This window comes from Triticum aestivum, chromosome 2B (assembly GCF_018294505.1).
Source record: "Triticum aestivum cultivar Chinese Spring chromosome 2B, IWGSC CS RefSeq v2.1, whole genome shotgun sequence".
NCBI classification, from domain to species: Eukaryota; Viridiplantae; Streptophyta; class Magnoliopsida; order Poales; family Poaceae; genus Triticum; species Triticum aestivum.
Window position 1 is genome coordinate 458,135,009 of NC_057798.1, and position 18,672 is coordinate 458,153,680.

Sequence of the window (18,672 nt, forward strand, 5' to 3'; positions counted from 1 at the left end):
AAATGGAGGTGAAAAACTTAATTGAAAAGCAGAAAAGGAAAAAAGGAAAAAAAATAATAAAACCGTACAACACAGAAGAAAATGAAAAAAAGAAAAGAAACAAAATATAAGGAAAAATAAATAATTCATTAGAACCAAAGAATAAAGTAAAGAAAAAATCAAATGAAAATAGAGCAAAAAGGTGAAAAACAAAAAGAAAAGAAAAGAAAAAACCCAGGAAAAAACGGAAAAGAAACATTGCAAAAACCGACTTGTTTCGACTTGACCACACTCGTGCTACTGCTCTATCACGAATCCAACACAAACCGAGTGGCTAGCCACGCTATCCCTCAGGTCTTGTTAGATTCTTTGAAAATCTGAACGAGTTTGGAGGGGATTGGGAGGGATTAAATGCACTACAAGTCAAAACCGAACAAGCCCTTAGCCAGGAGACTAGGGTTTGAATCCCCTGCTCACTCCTTTTTCTCCTCTCTTTTTCCTTTCTGCGTGAATGGGCCGGCCCAAGTACTGTAACCCCTTCAGCGAGATAACCATAGGTCTCGCTGAATGTGACATATAGCACTCGCACTAGTAGCAGCACTAAGCTAGCGAGGTATGTTTTATTTTTCTATTTTTTTGTTTTGTTTTATTTTATTTTTTCTATTATAATACATCGTAAACCACATTTTAATATAGAGGTAACAATTCTATAACATATGGTGAATATTTTATGAATAGATACTAAACATTTGTCTGGTATAAATTGAACAGTTTTTAAATATGCTGAAATTTTTTATATACGATGAACCTTTTTATTATACACATTGTACATTTTTTGATACAAAAACTTAATTAATACAAAAAATGTATTTAATACATAAAGAATATAATTTAGTGTACAATTAAATTTTGTACTTATACAATGACTATTTTTTTAATAGACACTTAACATTGTTTTAAATATTCGGTGAACTTTTTTTAATATAAACTGAACTTTACATAAAACATATAGTGAACACTTTTTTAAAAAATGTTCAAAATTTATAAAAGTGTTTGCAAGGTCAAAAAATGTTTCACTAGTTCACAAAATGTTTTCAATTTGAAACAATTTCACATACCAAAAATGGTCAAAAAATGATCAAGAGTTCAAAAAAAATTATAAATATGAAAATTGTTCAAGAATTTGAAAAAAAATGTTCTTGCGGTTAAAAAAATGCTCATGAATTCAAAAATATACGTGTGTTTTGAAAATGTTTGTGAATTTGAAAATTATTCAGAAATTTGATAAATTTTCGCATATTTGAAAAACAAGAAAAGCAAAAAAAAGAAGAAAGAAGAAAAACAGGAAAAAAAGAAAATAGAAAATAAAAAGGAAGAAAAACAAGAACACTGATGCGGAAACAACTTTCTGGAACCTTCCCAAAACTGGGCGGAACGTTCCATAAGGTTTTTCAAACCAGCACATGGTTCACGGTTCACGTCTCGAGTGTATGCGTTAGCGCGGCTAAAGTGGGCCAGCCTAGTAGTAGCGTCGTGTCAGTGGTCGCTACGGTACCGCTCCAGAGAGCGATACAAACATTTGTGAACTGTTGTTGCCATGACAACTTAACATACATTGCCTTTTTGTATGAATTGTATTATGACAAATTCATGTGCTGTTTTAATTAACATGTCAATTTTCCATGTTTGATTTTTCCTTTTTGTAATGGGCCATGACAATGTTTTGTTGGTTTCTTCATTTTTTAGATTTTATTATGGCAATTTTTTCTGTTTCTGGCATTTTTTTGGCAAAACACAGTTAATTGGGCCTAGCATGTTTTTGAAGACGTGCTTTTCTTTAGTTTTCGAGCCTAGGGTTGGGTGAACCAACCGCTAGAGCGAACGCTGAAAGGAGCAACAATTGTTCGCTCGTTTCCCCGTTGCCAGGGGAATGATTCATTCGCTTGAACTGTGCTCCCCAGATGACATTCTTGCGCGAGACTTAACCCTACTTGATCGCATATCTGTCTGATTCCTTTTTTTGATAACCCACTTAATTTTGTTTATCATTACTTGCCTATTTCGAGGATGGAATCCTGCTTCGGGAGGTTAATAGGATTCTCAGAGCTAGTGGGTACTTTGCTTGGGCAACACATCAAGCTTATAACAATGAAGAGGCCCTCTAAGAGGCATGGAAAGATGTTGCTCCTTGTACCATGTGGTAATTGTTTATTTAGGGCTATAATATACTCAATGTATTGATCTTTGAAAGGATGAGTTTTGTGTTGTTTGCCCTTTCACATATTATTACATAAGAAACTGCTTTGAGGAGAACACATCTGATTCACGGCGTATTCTACTTAATCAGTTTTGTATTGGCCAGAGAACTGGGAAGATGTTTCATTTGGTTGAATGGTTTGTTAAGTTTTATCTATTTATGATATCATTCTTCCTCTATCGCGGAGCTCAGCGTGAGGCATATCGAGTCTGAAGTCTATACCATGTAGTCACTTATTGGATTTTGCAAATATGAGCCAGGCTTCCTTGCGAGTTGGCCGAGTGCCTCGAGAAGGCTCAAAATAGGTGGGACAATGATTTGGGCTTCAATTTTATTCACACCAACATTTGGACGAATGGAGGAGAAGCTAAGCAAAGAAGAATACAAGATTCAAGCCTAGGAATATCCATGGGTGGTGCAAAAGAATGATGCCCACCACGCAGTGCTCAGACCCACCCTCACTCCATGAAAAAGTGAACAACATTGTAAGTCAAAAACGTGCAATTATGAGGGGCAACTTAAGGAACAGGTGCAAGAGTGTATCTCATGGAGGGTACCACTTTCATTGACGTGATTCGGTGTGAGGTGCGTCGTGCGATGGCGAGATCATCGCATTGGATTAACCACGATTATTGTTAGGGAAGGCGCAAAGGAGGATAAGCGGTGTCACGTGTGGGGCACTATGTTGAAAAATAGGGTGTGGACCTGTGGGTATGGACCATGTCTCGTGCCATGTTATTGGGCTGGTGGCATGCGTTATTTTCTCCCGTTTGCAACACACTAACATGTTTGCTAGTTATTTAATTTTAAATTAATAATAAAAGGAGGTGAGTTTCTGTCTGTCCTTCATCAAATTACCCCTGGAATTGCCAAAAATTTCCCATTATGTCACCCATAAATGAGGAAATTTTGAATTTCTTTTTCATGTAAGTCCCTGCATTTGGCCTCGAAGCCCGACCGGCCCATGCACACCAAGAAAACACAACCGTGCACACCCAATCTTCTCTCCACCACTTGTGATTGAGCGGAAATTCTAATAATATATCTCAAAAACTAATAATAAGTTGAACTTATGTGAACTCTCTATAGGAGGACATCCCATCTACAATTACACCTCTAGCCGCCGTGACCACACTAGCTCAATTTCTTAAGAAAAGGAAAGACCAATCTCTAGAGCTCACAAATGCCAACTAACATATGAGATACTTTTGTCTCCAGAAACTCTTTTACGTTCTTATGAGAAGGCGTATCATCTCTTCCAAGCCTACCTGACACAAAAAAACGAGCACATTGTTCATAGGTGCTCGACGCGGTCGAACCTATCCCACCCCTGTGCCTCCCTTCCCTCGCCGCCGACTGACCAAGTCTGCTCGGCAAACAACGGCGGCAGGGCACCTCTCCGCATGAGCTAGAATATAACAACCCTGGACGCAGGGGCAGTGCCAGCTATCTGGCAAGGTTTGGCCGCCGCCACGCCTAATTTTTTCTACAAATAAATCGATAATATACAACTTTGGAGCGGTAAAAGACTCGGTGCATGTTAAGTACTGGTCGGTCTGATGCATTAGCCAATGGTTTGCGAGTTGTGAGTCGAGTACACGGATGAAATTAAAACATGAGCATGCTATCCGGCTAGCCTACTCCATGTCACCAAAATCCTAGAAATTTTTCCGTTGTTGAACCTAATCATTATTATAGTATTTTGGTTTTACTTTGATGAACACAAAATTAATAATATCTAATATATATGGTTTTTTTTAGCAAACACTCTAGGGTAAAAACCCTATTGTAACTCTATTTTTCATTAATATGGGGGGGAGGTGTTATATACAGATGGATTATAACAGGGCAGGGGTACATGAAAAATAGGTGTTTGCAAATAGTCCAGCCAGCTTTGCATACCCTCCTTTAAACTAGGTTTAACTCTTTTGATGATGGTGCCATAATGGTCCTTGAAACAGGAGATGCAGTAGTTCAAGTCCCTTTGCTTGTTATCAAAAATGATATTGTTTCTGTGTCTTCAGATGGTCCAACAACCAGCGATTAGACATTCTTTGAAGGGCTGAATCTGAGTTCTATTTCTGGCTTCAATGAGCATATCATTACAATTCAGATCAGTGTTCCATTCAAAACCAAGTGATAACCAGAATTTTTGGCTAAAATCACATGAGAAGAAAAGATGTTTCATGTATTCATTGGGTTCATCATCACATAGAACACATATTGAGTTCTCAATGTAGAAGTTTTTCCTGGTGAGAAGATCTCTCGTATTTAATCTATCCAAGAGAAGGAGCCAGAAAAATAATTTTTGCTTAGGAAGGCATCTAGACTTCCATATCCACTCGAAAGGTTTGGGAGCTTTCTCAGGGCATCCCCATTAAAAATTGTTCCCATTAAAAATGTTCGTGTTTCAAAAATCGTCCTAAAAATATTCATTTTTTAGGAGTTTAAAAATTGTTCACGGTTTAAAAAATGTTCACACTTTTTCAAAAAATGTTTTTTAGATTTTTTTTGAAGTTTTAGAAAAATGATTCCATTTACATTTTTTTCATATATACAAAAAGTGTTCGTATTGTCAAAATTGTTTGGGATATTCGAACTGCATCTAGTTTCAAAATTTTGTTCTAGATTTTAAAATTTGTTCCCATTTAAAACAAAATCACCAATTCGAAAAAGTTTGGGTTTTATAAAAAAATTCAGGATTTCAAAATTTGTTCTAGTTTTCAAAAAATAATCACCAATTCAAAAAAATCGTGTTTTTAGGAAAATTTCTGCAATTTTTAAAGGTATTTGTGTTTTTTGAAAATGTGCTGAAAATTTGTTTATTTTATCATTTTACAGATTTTTTGAATTTTAAAAGATGTACCCTTTTCAATTTTTTTGTACAAATTCAAAAAATGTTCACTTTTTGGGAAAAAATCAAGAATTTTGAAATTTCTTTTGCAGTTTCATAAGCTGTTTCAAAATTTTGAAAATTTTCATGTTTGTCAAAATTGCTTAATTTCCAAAAGTTGATCGAATTTGAACTTTTGGTTGCAATTCCTTAAGTGATGTTCAGTTTACACCGCTGCTCATAGTTCTTTATACATCAGGCTATGTATTCGGCAACAAAACTCTGTAGCTGTACTGGCTAGCATGGTTTAATGCAGTATCCGGAGATACATGACTCTGCTGAATCATTAGGGCGCAAACTTTTCAAGAAGTATAGCCACGCTATTTACAACATATATAAATTAGAAAAACGTGATTTCTGGAAAAGAATGTGCAAAAAATTTGAAAGTTCGCGGATTTCAAAACAAACCACGAATTCAAAGAATTTCCATGAATTTGGAAAAAGTTCATCAATTTTGAAAAATAGTTCATCAATTTTGAAAAAAGTTCATCGTTTTTGAAAAATATATACTCAATGTTGAAAAAAGTTCATCAGTTTTGAAAAAAGTTCATCGATTTTATAGAAGTTCAAAAAAATTAAAAAAAGAGTTCATCGAATTGAAAAACAGTTCATCAAATTGAAAAACAGTTCATCAATTTTCAAAAAGTTCATCGTATTTGAAAAAAGTTCATTGATTTTCTAAGAAAGTTCATGGGCTTTGAAAAAAGTTCACCGATATGAAAAAAGTTCATCGAAGAATGAAAAGAAGTTCACAAAAAGTTCATAATTTTATTTAAAACAATCATCAATTTGAAAAATCAAGTTCACAAAAAATGTTCATCAATTTGAAAAATAACTTCAGAACATTTAATTGTTTTCATCGATTTGAAAGATAAGGAAGAAGAAAAATGAAAAAAGGAATGGAAATGTAGAAGTAATAAAAGAATGCGAAAGCTGAGAAATATCAGATGAGGTTGTGTGGTTGGTGCGTAGCCCCGTAGTACGCGAGGTCACGGGATTGATTCATCCTGCATGCAATCCTTTTGCGTTTCTGGAAACCAAAGGGAAAAAAAACTACAGTTATATGGGCCAGCCCAGTTAACGCGGCTGCAGGCGCCGGTTAGGAAAATTGCCCTTTAACCGACGCTGGGGTTTGTCAATAGGAGCTCCCATAAAAACGGACAATTCAATTTTTTAGAAAATAGAATGGACATTCGTGGAACCATGCTCCACCACATTTATGTACATTTTGATTATTCGGACGGGCCAAATTATTAGTGGGCCTGCTCACTGAGCGATCCATGTTTACAAATCCTTGCAGCGGTATATGTTGGGCCCACTTCTCGCTGTGAGCGAACTTACACCTGCTTGCCATCTTCTGTCTTTCACTGTCGCTGATGCTAGCTGATTCCGGTGTTCCGTTACGGTATTGTGGACTTTGCGGTGCTGGTCCGTCTCTGTCGAGCCCAGATGAGACGCAGACTAGCCTGATGCATGCACGAGAGCGCCGATTATTGCCTCTACCATACAATAGTGATGGAACCCACCAGCTGCATTCCCTATTTCGTCTCAAGAACTTCCTGTTAAGTGGCCAGGCAGAGGCAGCCCAGCCATTTGTTTTGATACAGCAGTAGCATGGTTACGGAGACAGTTACGTTATGGTACCCTGTTCGCTTGTCTCCCAGGAGGCTATTGCCTGCCAGGAAATGTCTCCAAAATAGTTCCAAGATTTCCAAGAATGAAATATCTGCTCCTAGCCTCACTTTTTTTGGTCAATGTAAGTCGCAGAAAAAAAAGGAATGTAAAAGTAGTACTCTGTAGCAAATATTGCGCAGCAGGTATTTAGCCAGTTCGAAAAGACCATCAACCATTTCGGGAGCAGACGTGGTGGTGTTGGTTGCAAATGTGCAGCCGCTGTTCCGATAATGGCACATGGGCAGCAGATAGGGCCCGTCCGTCGGGGTAGACACAGGCACACAGCATGCGCTAGGTAGCCGACTATGAGCGTCGATTTAAAAGTCTTGTTGGGGCGGTGAGATTGCCGGAACCAGCTGTCACTACCAAATTATATGATCATGATGATGCTGGTGTGGATCTGCTCATGGACAAAAAAGCCTTTTCTGATGCCATGAGAACGATCAAGCTCTGTCCAAGTAGCGCCCCGTGTACTGGAAACCAAAAAAACCGATCCATGCCGTACTATGCCCTGCACGGCCACTCACGGACCCGTTCAACCCACGGCACAGTTTGCCCTCCCGCATTCCGGCAACGTCGCCGTCAACCGGCGGTGAAAGAGAGAGGGCGACCCGGAGCCCGACATAGACGAAGCAAAATAATCGATCACGGATCGCCGGCGACTCTGCACGGCGGAAGCGAGCCGAGTCCACTGCCCGCTACTGCCGGCTGCCGTCCCCGCGGCGAAGAACGAGTCCGGACTCCGGACTCCTCCGTGCCCGACACAGACCGCCCGGAAACAAAACGAGCGCACTACAAACCCTGCCCACGCGGCCGTAGAAAATCCACCCCCGTTCCGTTCCCGCACAGGCCTGGCTGATTGACTTTTGGGTCCCGGCTTGCCCTGCCGAGCTCACACACCCACACACGCTCCGCACCCCGTCTGCCTCACATGTGGAACCGCCCCCACCCCGTCTCCCACTCCCGTCCCGGCGCCCTCTCCCCCCTCCTCCGCGTCCTCTCCCGCGCCGTCGCTGGGCCGCCGCTGCCGTCCGAGCACGATCGGATCCGGGTCGCGGCCCTTCCGCGGATGGACGCGACCTCGCCGTCGGGGCGCCCCACGACGCCTCGGCGGCAGCTGCAGCTGCAGGGCCCGCGCCCGCCGCGGCTCAGCGTGCGCCCCGAGTCGCACGCCATCAAGAAGCCGTCCGGTGCGCCGCCGCAGGCCCAGGGGCAGGGCCATGCCCGGCGGGAGGAGAAGCAGCAAGGCCAGCCGCCGCGGGAGCCGGTGATCATCTACGACGCGTCGCCCAAGATCATCCACACCAAGCCCAGCGAGTTCATGGCGCTCGTGCAGCGCCTGACCGGCCCCGGCTCTGGCGCGCTCCCCTCCGAGGCCCAGACCCAGGACTACCAGATGGACGAGGCCGCGCCGGGGCAGTCCTTCCTGCCGCCGGAGCTTCTCCTCTCGCCGTCCGCAGCGATGTCCCCGGCGGCGAGGCTGGCTACCATCGAGAGGTCCGTCCGGCCGATGCCCGCGCCGACGCCGGATTACGTGGACTTCAATAACTACAGATTCGACGACGGCGGCCTCGCGGCGGTTCTCGGCGCGGGTCGGCCTGGGCCCGGCATCCTGTCCCCTTTGCCGTCGTCCCTGCCGCCGGCCGCGGCCTCGGTGCTGTTCTCGCCGCTGCCGTTCGATCCGAACGGTCTCAGCTGGCTGAACGAGCTGAGCCCCATCCTCCGAGCGGCATCCACCGGCGCCGCCTCCTCAGGAAGCGGCAGCGGCGGCGGCGGGAGTAGCAACGGCGGCGCCTACCGGCAACCACAAACCTACTACTCCGACCCCTTCGTCCCGAGCCCCCGCAACCTCCTTGCCACGCCCACCGTGCCGTCGCCGCGAACCTTCGCGGAGCTCATGAGCAACCTACCGGATCTTTAGGCCGCCGCCTCCGTCAAAGACGGCACCAGCGGCCGAAATTTCTCTCCCTCTCTAGTTTTTTTTTTTTTTTGCTTCTCCATTTTTGGGGGGTTAGGCGCAGCCCGGGGTGGTGGGCCCCCGTAGTGATGACAGGTTAATTAGTGAAAAATTATCCTCTGGGTTTTATTAATTCTTGTTGGGCAACCACTTGCCCACTAGGCAGCGAGGAAAGGGGGAGGAAGGGATGGAGAAAGCAATGCTTAAAGTCAGCAGTGATAGAAGGTTACTAGAAGCCGGCCGACCGCCCCCTTGCTTAGATTTTTCTTGATTTATTACTAGTTTCTTTGGATTTACATCTCTTGTGTAAGCTGAGGGAATGATTGTTTGATAATGCACCATGACTTTATTCTTTTACCCTAGCGAATTACTCCATTGATGATGTGTTCTTGATTAGGTCATGCTGACTTTTGTAGTTTTACGCTTGACAAGTGTAGAATAAAGTGGCGATCAGATGTTCTCTTGGTAGTAAAACAGGATGATAGTGCATGCAGAGTTTGATGTGGAGGCTTCGCTGCGTCGCTCGCACGTGCTTCTGGCCAAGATTCCGTTTACAGGGGGGAGGAATGTGGAGCTGGATCTGCCTGTGCAGTGTACCACGCACGCTCTCGTGTATCGCGATCATGCATGCCGCCCAATCGCGGGAATTCTGTGGGTGCTCTCCAGTTTTGGATTAGTTCTAGGGTCTATCTATGAAATATGAACGCGCTTCTAGAGTAAACTTAGGGCATCTCCATTGCAGGGCGCTTAGGCCGGGCGCCAGGTTCGTAATCCCGGTAGATTAGCGGTAAGGATGGCAATGGATAGTGTATGGGGCGGGTAGAGCAATACCATACTCATACCCGTGTAGTCAATGGGTACAAAATTCTACCCATACCCGTACCCACGGGTATGAAACTTTATCCATGCCCATACCCGACGGGTACTCATGCCCGTTGGGTACCCACCCAACGGGTAGATCAAACAATATACAAGTTATTCAGAATTTTACATTTATCGATAGCACATTTGACAAAAAAATTATCTCAACTAAATAACAGATAGATGAGTACATGACAATTACCTCAATTTAAATTGACAATTGGTGAACTTTAACATAGCTTCACAAACTCACGACACACTTCACCAAATAACATCCGACAAGTAATAAATAAAAACATTCGAGTCACCGATGAGCCAACACAAAGAGCAGCTACAACAGATAGCAGACACGAGCCACCAACCAGCACAAATAGTAGCCATCAGCTTCCAAGTTCCAACCAAGCACAAACAGCGGCAATATCTTCACTCTTGGGTGATGATTGAAGTAGACTCATCCTTCACATGAACAAGATGATACGACACATGATTAAATTGGTCTGCTATAATCTATAAATTTAAGATCAAAGCATTTAAGTAATTTACCATCTCCTCTTCTTCATCCTCGAGAACACTCTGAAATGTCGAAAAGAGTGTAGAATTCCAACCACCTGATGAAATAACCAACATTTGTATGTAAATGGCGAGTTCTTTGCAAAATAAAAAACAAGTGCAAGTGAAAAACGTATTACCTAACAGATCTGCACAAGACCAAGCTTGCATGCACATGAGAGCTTCAGCCACATTAGGAGTAAGTCTACTACGATGTGCACTGAGTACTCTGCCACTAGTGCTGAACGCACATTCGGAAGCCACTGATGTTATGGGAATAGGCAATATATCACGAGCAAGTTTTTGCAAGGGAGGAAACCTCGAGCCGCTAACCTTCCACCAATTGATGATATCCAATTCTTGTGTTCTAGGTAGACAAGCTTCTTCCAAATACAAGTCTAATTCTGTATGGATTGAAGAAGAAGGGACAGTGGGGTGACTAGACAAATACTGATCATAGAGTTTCATGGCTTCCTCTTCTTCTCCAAGTGGATCGGCAACAGAAGCATCCCATGCATCCTCGCCTTCAACTTCATCTTTATATTACTTCACCAATTGAATCAATAACTTCTTCACCTTCCTGTGGCTGCATGCTCTCTTCCATAGAGGGGACCATAAAGAGCATTGAGGATATGAAGTTTATACCTTGGATCAAGAACTGTTGCAACAGACATAAGACCATGGATATCTTTCCAATACTTCTCAAACTTATCCTTCATTTCCCCGGACATTTTTTGTATAAGCTCAATGTCACTCTTACCCCATTTCCTTATGGCTAAGCGAATGGTAATCACTTTAGGGAAAAAAAGATTTGCTGTGACATACTTCGTGCCCGAGAATGACTTGGTGATATCAAAGAAGAGCTTCAGCCTATCACATATTTCTTTTGCAAACTTCCAATCATCTTTGGTTGGGCAACACTTAAACTTCTTTTCACGTGCCTTTAATTTTTCAAATATCTCTATGTATCGTACTGCAATGCTAATCATGATATAACTTGAATTCCATCTAGTCTTACAATCAAGAGTTAACCTTTTGTTATACTCTATGTTTAAAGTTTTTGCCATCTTTTCAAACTTCTCATGCCTTTTAGGTGTGGCCGACCAAAATGCAACACTGTCTCGCAACCACTCTATACCTTTCTCTAAGACACTCATTCCATCCTTTACAATTAAGTTTAATATGTGAGCAGCACAACGCATATGCAGTAATTGACCATCCAGCATGAGAGAGCTTGTATCCAACTTATCTGGCAATATTCCCATAGCCTTGTCATTTGATGTGCAGTTGTCCAAAGTGACGGTGGAGATCTTCCTCTCAAGGTGCCACTCAACAAGACATTCATACAAGGCTTCACATATAACCTCAGCTGAATGTGGACAGGGCACATAAGCAAACCTATTTAACACAATAAAATAGAAATAGTCATGAGTATTGCATAAGCATAGTATGGTAATTGCTAATATTTACTATTGTGCTATGTATAGATTTATACCTCATAAGAAAGCTCTTTAGGTTCCAAGAATCATCTATATAGTGCGCGGTAACAGCCATGTAACCTCTCTTTTGATAGCCCGCTGTCCACAAATCTGTAGTGACAGCCACTCGGTGCTTGAATGTTGCAAAAAAATTCACCATCTTCTCCTTTTGAGCAGAATGCATAGCCACAATATCATTCCTAATAGTATTTCTGCACACCATCTTAAACATCGGCTGCAAAGAAGAACAAAATCTACGAAAACCACTATGATCCACAATAGATAGAGGATACTCATGTTCACATATCATCAATGCAAGATCTCTCCTAGCCTTCTCTTGGTCAAAAATGACATTTTCCATATTCACTTTGCCACCTTCACCTTTGGTCAACCTCAGTTTTTGTTGTTGTGGACCAATGGGTGCATGCTTAGCAGGACAAGATTCCAAATGTACACGCAAGTGAGTTGTGCCAGCTCTAGGTCCTGCAGTAAATTTTCTGTGACGATGATTGCACTCGGCTTTCAGTTGCCCATTTTCTAATTTCTCTTCCATCTCATCCCATACTGCCGATGTTCGCTTCCTCTTAGAACCAGCTCTGCTAGATGTAGCTTGAGATGTTACAGTAGCAGATTGAGATGTTGGAGTAGCAGCTTGAGATATCGGAGTAGCTAAAGATATTGGTGTAGCACGTTGAGACGAAGGATCAGCTGAGGTAAAATTCCCTGCACCAGCCGCAGCCGAGCTTTCGTCTCCATCTTGAGAAGCCATTGATCTATACATGAAAACGTGATGCATAACAAATAAGTTCCTCAATTGCAAAAACAAGATACATGACCATGCCACTATGAAAATAAAAATATACAAACCAATCTATATGTAGACATAATTTATGTCTTCCTCGAAACATGCCACCACATAATTTATATTAGCATACATGTACTCCCTCTGTTCGGAATTACTTGTCGTAGAAACGGATGTATCTAGACGTATTTTAGTTCTAGATACATCCATTTTCGAGACAAGTAATTCCGAACGGAGGGAGTACATGTTAATCTTGCTCATTTCAGAGTCTGTACATGAATTACAACTATACTGAATAATAACTGTAGTAATTAGGAACGACAGCGTACAGTACTGGAATCTTCAAGTATAGCCTACTGAATAAACTACAGTCTGGAAGAGAGCAATAGAAATTTACTAGCACCGGGACGGCAGCGTACAGTCTGCAATACTAACTCTATGATGTGCCTGCTGCAACATAACCAGACTATATTTTTACTGAATCGTAAGTCCACACTGTCTGGAACGGCAGCGTACAGTGTGCAAGCAACTAGCTACGCAATTAGCACCAAGTTTGGCTCACGGAGAGAAATCGAGTCTTACCATCGTGGAGATAAACTAGCAATTAACATCAAGTCAGCCAAAAAATAGTCTGAAGATAAACCTACGCAATTAACATCAAGTTGCAGATTGTACATTGTAGTCTGAAGATACACTTATACGGAGACAAAATAGCAATAGAAAGAAATTTAATAAGTTCACGATAGAGAGCCTTACTCTCGCGGTGGGATTCCAGCCATGGCTTGGCCCTCTTGCCGGCGCGCTCGTCAGTCGTCACCACCACAACACCGCCGTGCCCACTGCCGGCAAGCCGCGACCCAAAGTTGGAGAGGGCTGGAGGAGGATCTAGAGGCAGGAGTTCGAGGCCGGTGGCGACGCCACCGGTTCCATGCTCGCGGAGGCACCTGCAGGACGATGGCCGATGGGTCGATTCGCTCGATGAGTATGGCTATGGCAGGATTAATGGGGAGGGGCGGCTCCTTGGATTTCATTCTCCTTGATTTTGGGAGAGGAGATTACGAGGTGTGATGCTTAATTACGGGGAAGAGATGAGTACTTGCCTAGTTGTGTAAGGTCCACCGTCCACATGATGTAGCTACACAGGTCCACGGGTCAGTCTAAACGGATAGGGAATGGGTATACCCACGGGTACAAGGTTATACCCATGCCCTACCACGAAGGTATGGATACTACCCATGGATATAAATTTGTGTCCATACCCGGCCCATGCGGGTATGGTATCCGGGGATACCCGTACCCACCGGTAAAATTGCCATCCTTAATTAGCGGTTGCCAGTGTAATCCTGGTGTCAACCCTAGCATCGACGCCAAACCACGCAGCGGGCGGGTCATTTTCCTTCTAACACTTAGCGTCTACGTTGTTTAGTTAATTAGCGTCTAGCGTTGAGGGATGAGGCGCTTAGGTGTGTTTCAGATTTTTTTTCCATAAGTGCCTATGTAAGCTCCTGGCATTGTAGATGCCCTTAACCGGTTTATTAATTACAGTAATAATCGCAGTTGAGATATATTAGAAGAGTTGTGCGCGCTTTGCTGTGCCGTTCGTCTTGTTGGTTTTCTTAAAAAAAAATCTCTCTGTTTCAAAGTATAAGATGTATTGTTATTTTTTTTGAAAAGACAAACCTTTTAAGTTTGATTAAATTTGTAGAGAAATATATTAAAATCCATAATATCACATCGGTTTAGATTCATCACAAAATGAATTTCCATATTATTTTTGTTTAATATTGTGGATGTCGATATTTTTGTTCTGAACTTGGTCAAAGTTAAAGAAAATTGATTTTCTAAGAAACTAACACCCCTTATATTTTATAACTAATGGAATATTTAGTTTGCCGGGTGGGGGAGATGATAGAGTCTGTTTTATTTTTATTTATAATGCGGTGATTTGGTGGCCTTTTATGGTGTGATTTTGTGTTATCCGCTAACCAAGCTATATTTATATGGGATTTTTATGTGTCGGTGGTTGCATGTACTATATTGATGCTACAATATCACATGGCAACACTTTTTTTCTAGATGGTGGGAGAGTGCGTGGGATTGAAATGTTTTTATATGTTGGTTGTTGCTGCTTGATTCGAAAAATCGTTGGTCCAGTCAAAATCGTAAGCCAAATCAATATTGAATACCACAACTGAATGAAAGAGCTTCAAATTTTGGGAACATAGTGAACTAATAGAATTGAATGGGAGAGCTTGAGAAATTGTTACCCAGTCAAAATTGTATGACCCAATTCTAAATTGAATACCTTAAGTAATTGTGAGGCCTTAAAAATGAGGAAGCATAGTGTATACTGCAAGGGTTGAGCGCGCTTTGCCGCGCTGCTTGTGTTCTTGCGATTTCAATTTTTTGTTTGTTATTTGGTTTGACGCGTGGGGAAGATGGTGTGTGTGTATGTTTTTTATAATGCAGTGTTCTGGTGGGCTTTCTTGGCAGTGTGATTATGGCTTATCTACTAGTCAACTCATATTTATATAGGGAAGTTTCTTACGTTGGTGTGTGCATGTATTATACTGAAACTACAGTGTCACATATTGACGCTTCAATTTTCTAGGTACTGAGAGGATGTGCGGGACCGATGTGTTTTTAGGCTGGTTGCTGCCGATTAATTGAGAAATTGCTTACCTAATAAAAATCGTGAATCAAATCCAAAATTGATTACCTTAATTGAATAAGAGAGCTCCTTAAGAAATTGTTGACCCAGTCAAAATTATAAACCAAATTCAAATGTAACACCGCAATTTAATGAGAGGGCTCTAAAACTAAGAAGTATCATGCATTAAATATTGTTAACCTGGTCAAAATTGAGTGACTCAGTTTCAAATAGAAGATCTCAGTTGATTTTGAGTCCTTAAAAATTGGTAAACGCTTGTAGCTGGTCAGTTGGCCGAACTTTTGGCCAACTCGCTCGCCACGATTCAACCCCACACGTGATATGAGTACGTGGGTGGGCCCCGCGGGACTTCCCCCTTTCTCCCTTATACTTTTCCTCCACCTAGAGTGTGTTTCATTTTTGTTTATAACTAGATGATTCCCCGCGCGTTGCTGCGGAACATTTTGTAAGAATCAATTGAGTAGTAACCTGAATAGAGGTACTTCAAATGAGGTTCCGTGAAAGAATAATATCACATAGGTCTCTCACCGAGTGGCAGGCAACTGGCAGCATGCTTAAAACCATAGATGTCCTATCAGTAGGAGAAACAAAGTGAACTAAGACAATCAAATCATCCATGCTTATACTGTAAAAATCATAAATGCAGTCGCTTGAATTTAAAAGCTAAACATAGGGTGAAAAATGTACCCAGCCTTACAATCGAACTGGGAGGGCAGGGCAGGACTGTTGTATGAGGGTGCCAGCAGCCCCGTTTAAGCCCCTCGCAGGAAACTGTCATACTTGTATATTGAGCAGCAACAATACTATGCAGTAAGAACCACCAAATCGTCCTAGATCCTTGCCATCAGCGGAAAATCATCCGACACTTGCATTAGGTGGGCTCTGACCAAAATCTTAAATTAAGCTTGTCATCTAGGACATATATGATATCACAGTTGTCGACTGTAACATGTAACAGATAGAAGCTATCAGAATCATATTCCCATGCTCTCTAAATAAGTACGCAGACTAACAGAATGTATATAAGATAACTCGGTGCAAAAATTAAATTTAGAAACGGGAGCTTGTGCTCTCTAAATAAGTATGGACATTAACAGAATGTGCATATGATAACTTTGTCAAAAATAAAATTAGATATGGGAGCTTGGGTACTAATGCGAGTAGCTCGAGGGAGAGAGAAGGCAGGAATGTCATAAGATTTGGCCACATAAAAATGTAATAGGATGCCAACATGCATGCATATATAATTATATATTAGCTTTTGAGAAAAGCCAATGATATTCAACGTTGCTGTGATCTTTGATTTTAGCATAGGTCACATAAAATTATCATAGGCCTGAACTTCATGTAGCTGTTTACAGAAGCCCATGTGTATCCTGCATATAAGTAATTTGGAAGCCTGTGTGCGGAGAAATAAAGACGGATAATGTATCCATGTTGCATAAAGTGGCGATTTTCTTCTTCTATCCAGTAGCACTTCTATCTATTTAAACATAAGAACGTTAGGTTTATTTTTTATACAAAAAATAGAGGTTGATTAGGACAAATTGATTGGCATGCATGGACCTGAGGAGAATACAAAAATAAACCTAAATCCAAGCGCCAAGAGGTGCATGTCAAATCAAATTTTAGGTGCTTAGCTAATTCATATTTCTTAATATTTTCCTCTCCAATTATCAGTGAATAATTCTTACCATAAATTGCATATACAAATATTTTTGTAGCGCAGGTTGAGAGTGAATGACATTGTTATGATTCTCTGCATCAAAACATGCTGAGATGTTAGTTCAGACTAAGAGTCATGTTCTCAAACATTGTTTACCAAAGCTAAAATATAGAGGTACTTATTCTGGGTAAGAGAGAGTCATGTTCTTCAGCAAGGTTAGATTTTTACTTCGGAACGCTTCCCATTCGTTAGGATCTGCCCACCTATTGTTGTTCAAGTCCACCTACTTGACTGCCTGTTGGAATTTAAGTTAGCATAAACATGTGGATAGTTTTAATGCTTCTTGCACAACATAATTCATCTAGATGTGGTGTACCTTGTCCATAATCTGCTGGAGAGCATCATCAGAAAGATGTAGGCCTGATTCATGTAAGATTCACATATCCAAACTGTCAAATTTTAAGGTAGTGTGCGTGCTATACTTAGCAGATATAATGGGTTTTGTGTGTTAGTTTTTCAATGAACCAAAGAGTGCTGATAGAGCTAGAGGATAAGCATCTAAATCGGCAAATCGCAGTGTATGGTGGTATGACCAAAACATCTTGAAATGGTCTGATCAGTTGTCAGGATTATGTGCAGAATAATTCAGTACATAAAAGATACATACCTCTTCATATTCAACACTGTTGCTGGTGCCTCGCAGATCCAATAGTCTGAAACTCTGAATGCAACTGCCAGAAGGAATTCTTAAAATATCAAATAGGGAAAAGATTATATGAAATACAAGTCATCCCAAATTGTGTATATAGCAGTCTACTGTTACTTGAATATCTACACATAATCAAACACACGCAGTCACACACTGAAAAAGAGAGGTAGGAACCAAAGAAGAAGGTGAGGGAGAAAGAGCCTGAACTGAAGTTGTCCCTCCTGATCTCCAGCGGTGCTCCTCGACATGGCCCACGGCGGCGGACAGCATCCTTGCCCCATGGCGTTCCCCAGAGGCGGACTGGTGAGCGCAGGAGGAGGCGACTCGCACAGGTGCAGATTTGATAGGCGAACCAAAGAGATGCAGCAGCGGAGGCCAAATTTATTGGAAAAAAGAGTGGAAGGAGAAGGGGAACATGCTGCACATAATCTGGCCGCTGCATTCTTGATGCGTTCTTGGAGATGAGGAGCCAAGGGAAGTGGAGAGACGTGGAGCCAACACAAGGGGTGGAGAGCGAGGGCCGTTCTGCTCGCTGGTGAAGCCGTAACGGAGGCAGATGTGGACGGAAAGAGGCGTCAGTGGGCATCCTCTCTTGTGGGTCCTACCTACAGTAACGAAAGCTAATGTGGCTATTTTCTACTGTGACGGGTCCCACATGTAAGCCTCTAATTAAATGCTGAGGTGGCATTCTTGCTGATGTGGATAGATTGCATGTTGAGAGAAATAACATAGTGGGGATGAACTATTTAGGTATTATAGATGCGCTGATTTGGTGGCCTTTCATGGTGTGACTCTGTGTTATCCGCTAACCAAGCTATTGTTATGTGGGATTTTTGTGTGTCGGTAGTCGCATGTACTATATTGATGCTACAATATCACACGGTGACATTTTTTTTCTAGATGGTGGGAGAGTGCGTGGGATTGGTATGTTATTATAGGTTGGTTGTTGCTGCTTGATTCGAAAAATCGTTGGTCCAGTCAAAATCGTAAAGCAAATCAAAATTGAATACGACAACTGAATGAAAGAGCTTCAAGTTTTGGGAACATGGTGAATTATTAGAATTGAATGGGAGAGCTTGAGAAATTGTTGACCTAGTCAAAATTGCATGACCCAATTCACAAAAGATTTCCATGATAGTGTATTTATATGTGAATCTTCTCTTCCCTTATTAGTTC

General features: G+C 41.8%; 2 protein-coding genes and 1 long non-coding RNA gene across 3 annotated transcripts; 1 reads left to right on the plus strand and 2 right to left on the minus strand.

Moving 5' to 3' along the window:
- Positions 1-7,690: 7,690 nt before the first annotated feature.
- Positions 7,691-9,117, plus strand: LOC123045433 (translation initiation factor IF-2; the record flags this gene model as incomplete). Its single annotated transcript, XM_044468488.1, is given in 1 exon segment — positions 7,691-9,117. A coding segment is annotated over 1 exon segment (990 nt). The 3' UTR covers positions 8,725-9,117.
- Positions 9,118-9,735: 618 nt separating this feature from the next.
- On the minus strand, positions 9,736-14,926 carry LOC123045434 (zinc finger BED domain-containing protein RICESLEEPER 2). The gene is made up of 5 exons (XM_044468489.1): positions 13,207-14,926; positions 11,666-12,421; positions 10,311-11,568; positions 10,165-10,229; positions 9,736-10,077 (listed from the first exon to the last, which is right to left on the minus strand). The coding sequence occupies exons 1-3, from the start codon at positions 13,227-13,229 to the stop codon at positions 10,743-10,745; spliced, it is 1,605 nt and encodes a 534-aa protein (XP_044324424.1). The 5' UTR covers positions 13,230-14,926; the 3' UTR covers positions 9,736-10,077; positions 10,165-10,229; positions 10,311-10,742.
- A 792-nt stretch (positions 14,927-15,718) lies between these two features.
- On the minus strand, positions 15,719-18,032 carry LOC123045437 (uncharacterized). Its single transcript, XR_006421409.1, has 6 exons — positions 17,704-18,032; positions 17,455-17,518; positions 17,164-17,207; positions 17,016-17,082; positions 16,816-16,880; positions 15,719-16,063 (listed from the first exon to the last, which is right to left on the minus strand). It is a non-coding gene; the product is annotated as an uncharacterized lncRNA (long non-coding RNA).
- Between the last annotated feature and the right edge of the window lie 640 nt (positions 18,033-18,672).

Bases quoted from the DNA above. Each gene is read 5' to 3' on its own strand.
- LOC123045434 (XM_044468489.1), bottom strand. From the start codon at position 13,229: ATGGCTGGAATCCCACCGCGAGA. The intron at 12,422-13,206 runs GTAAGGCTCTCT...TTTCATGTATAG, and splicing joins GCTGGAATCCCACCGCGAGA to ATCAATGGCTTCTCAAGATG. The intron at 11,569-11,665 runs GTATAAATCTAT...TGTGTTAAATAG, and splicing joins CTAAAGAGCTTTCTTATGAG to GTTTGCTTATGTGCCCTGTC.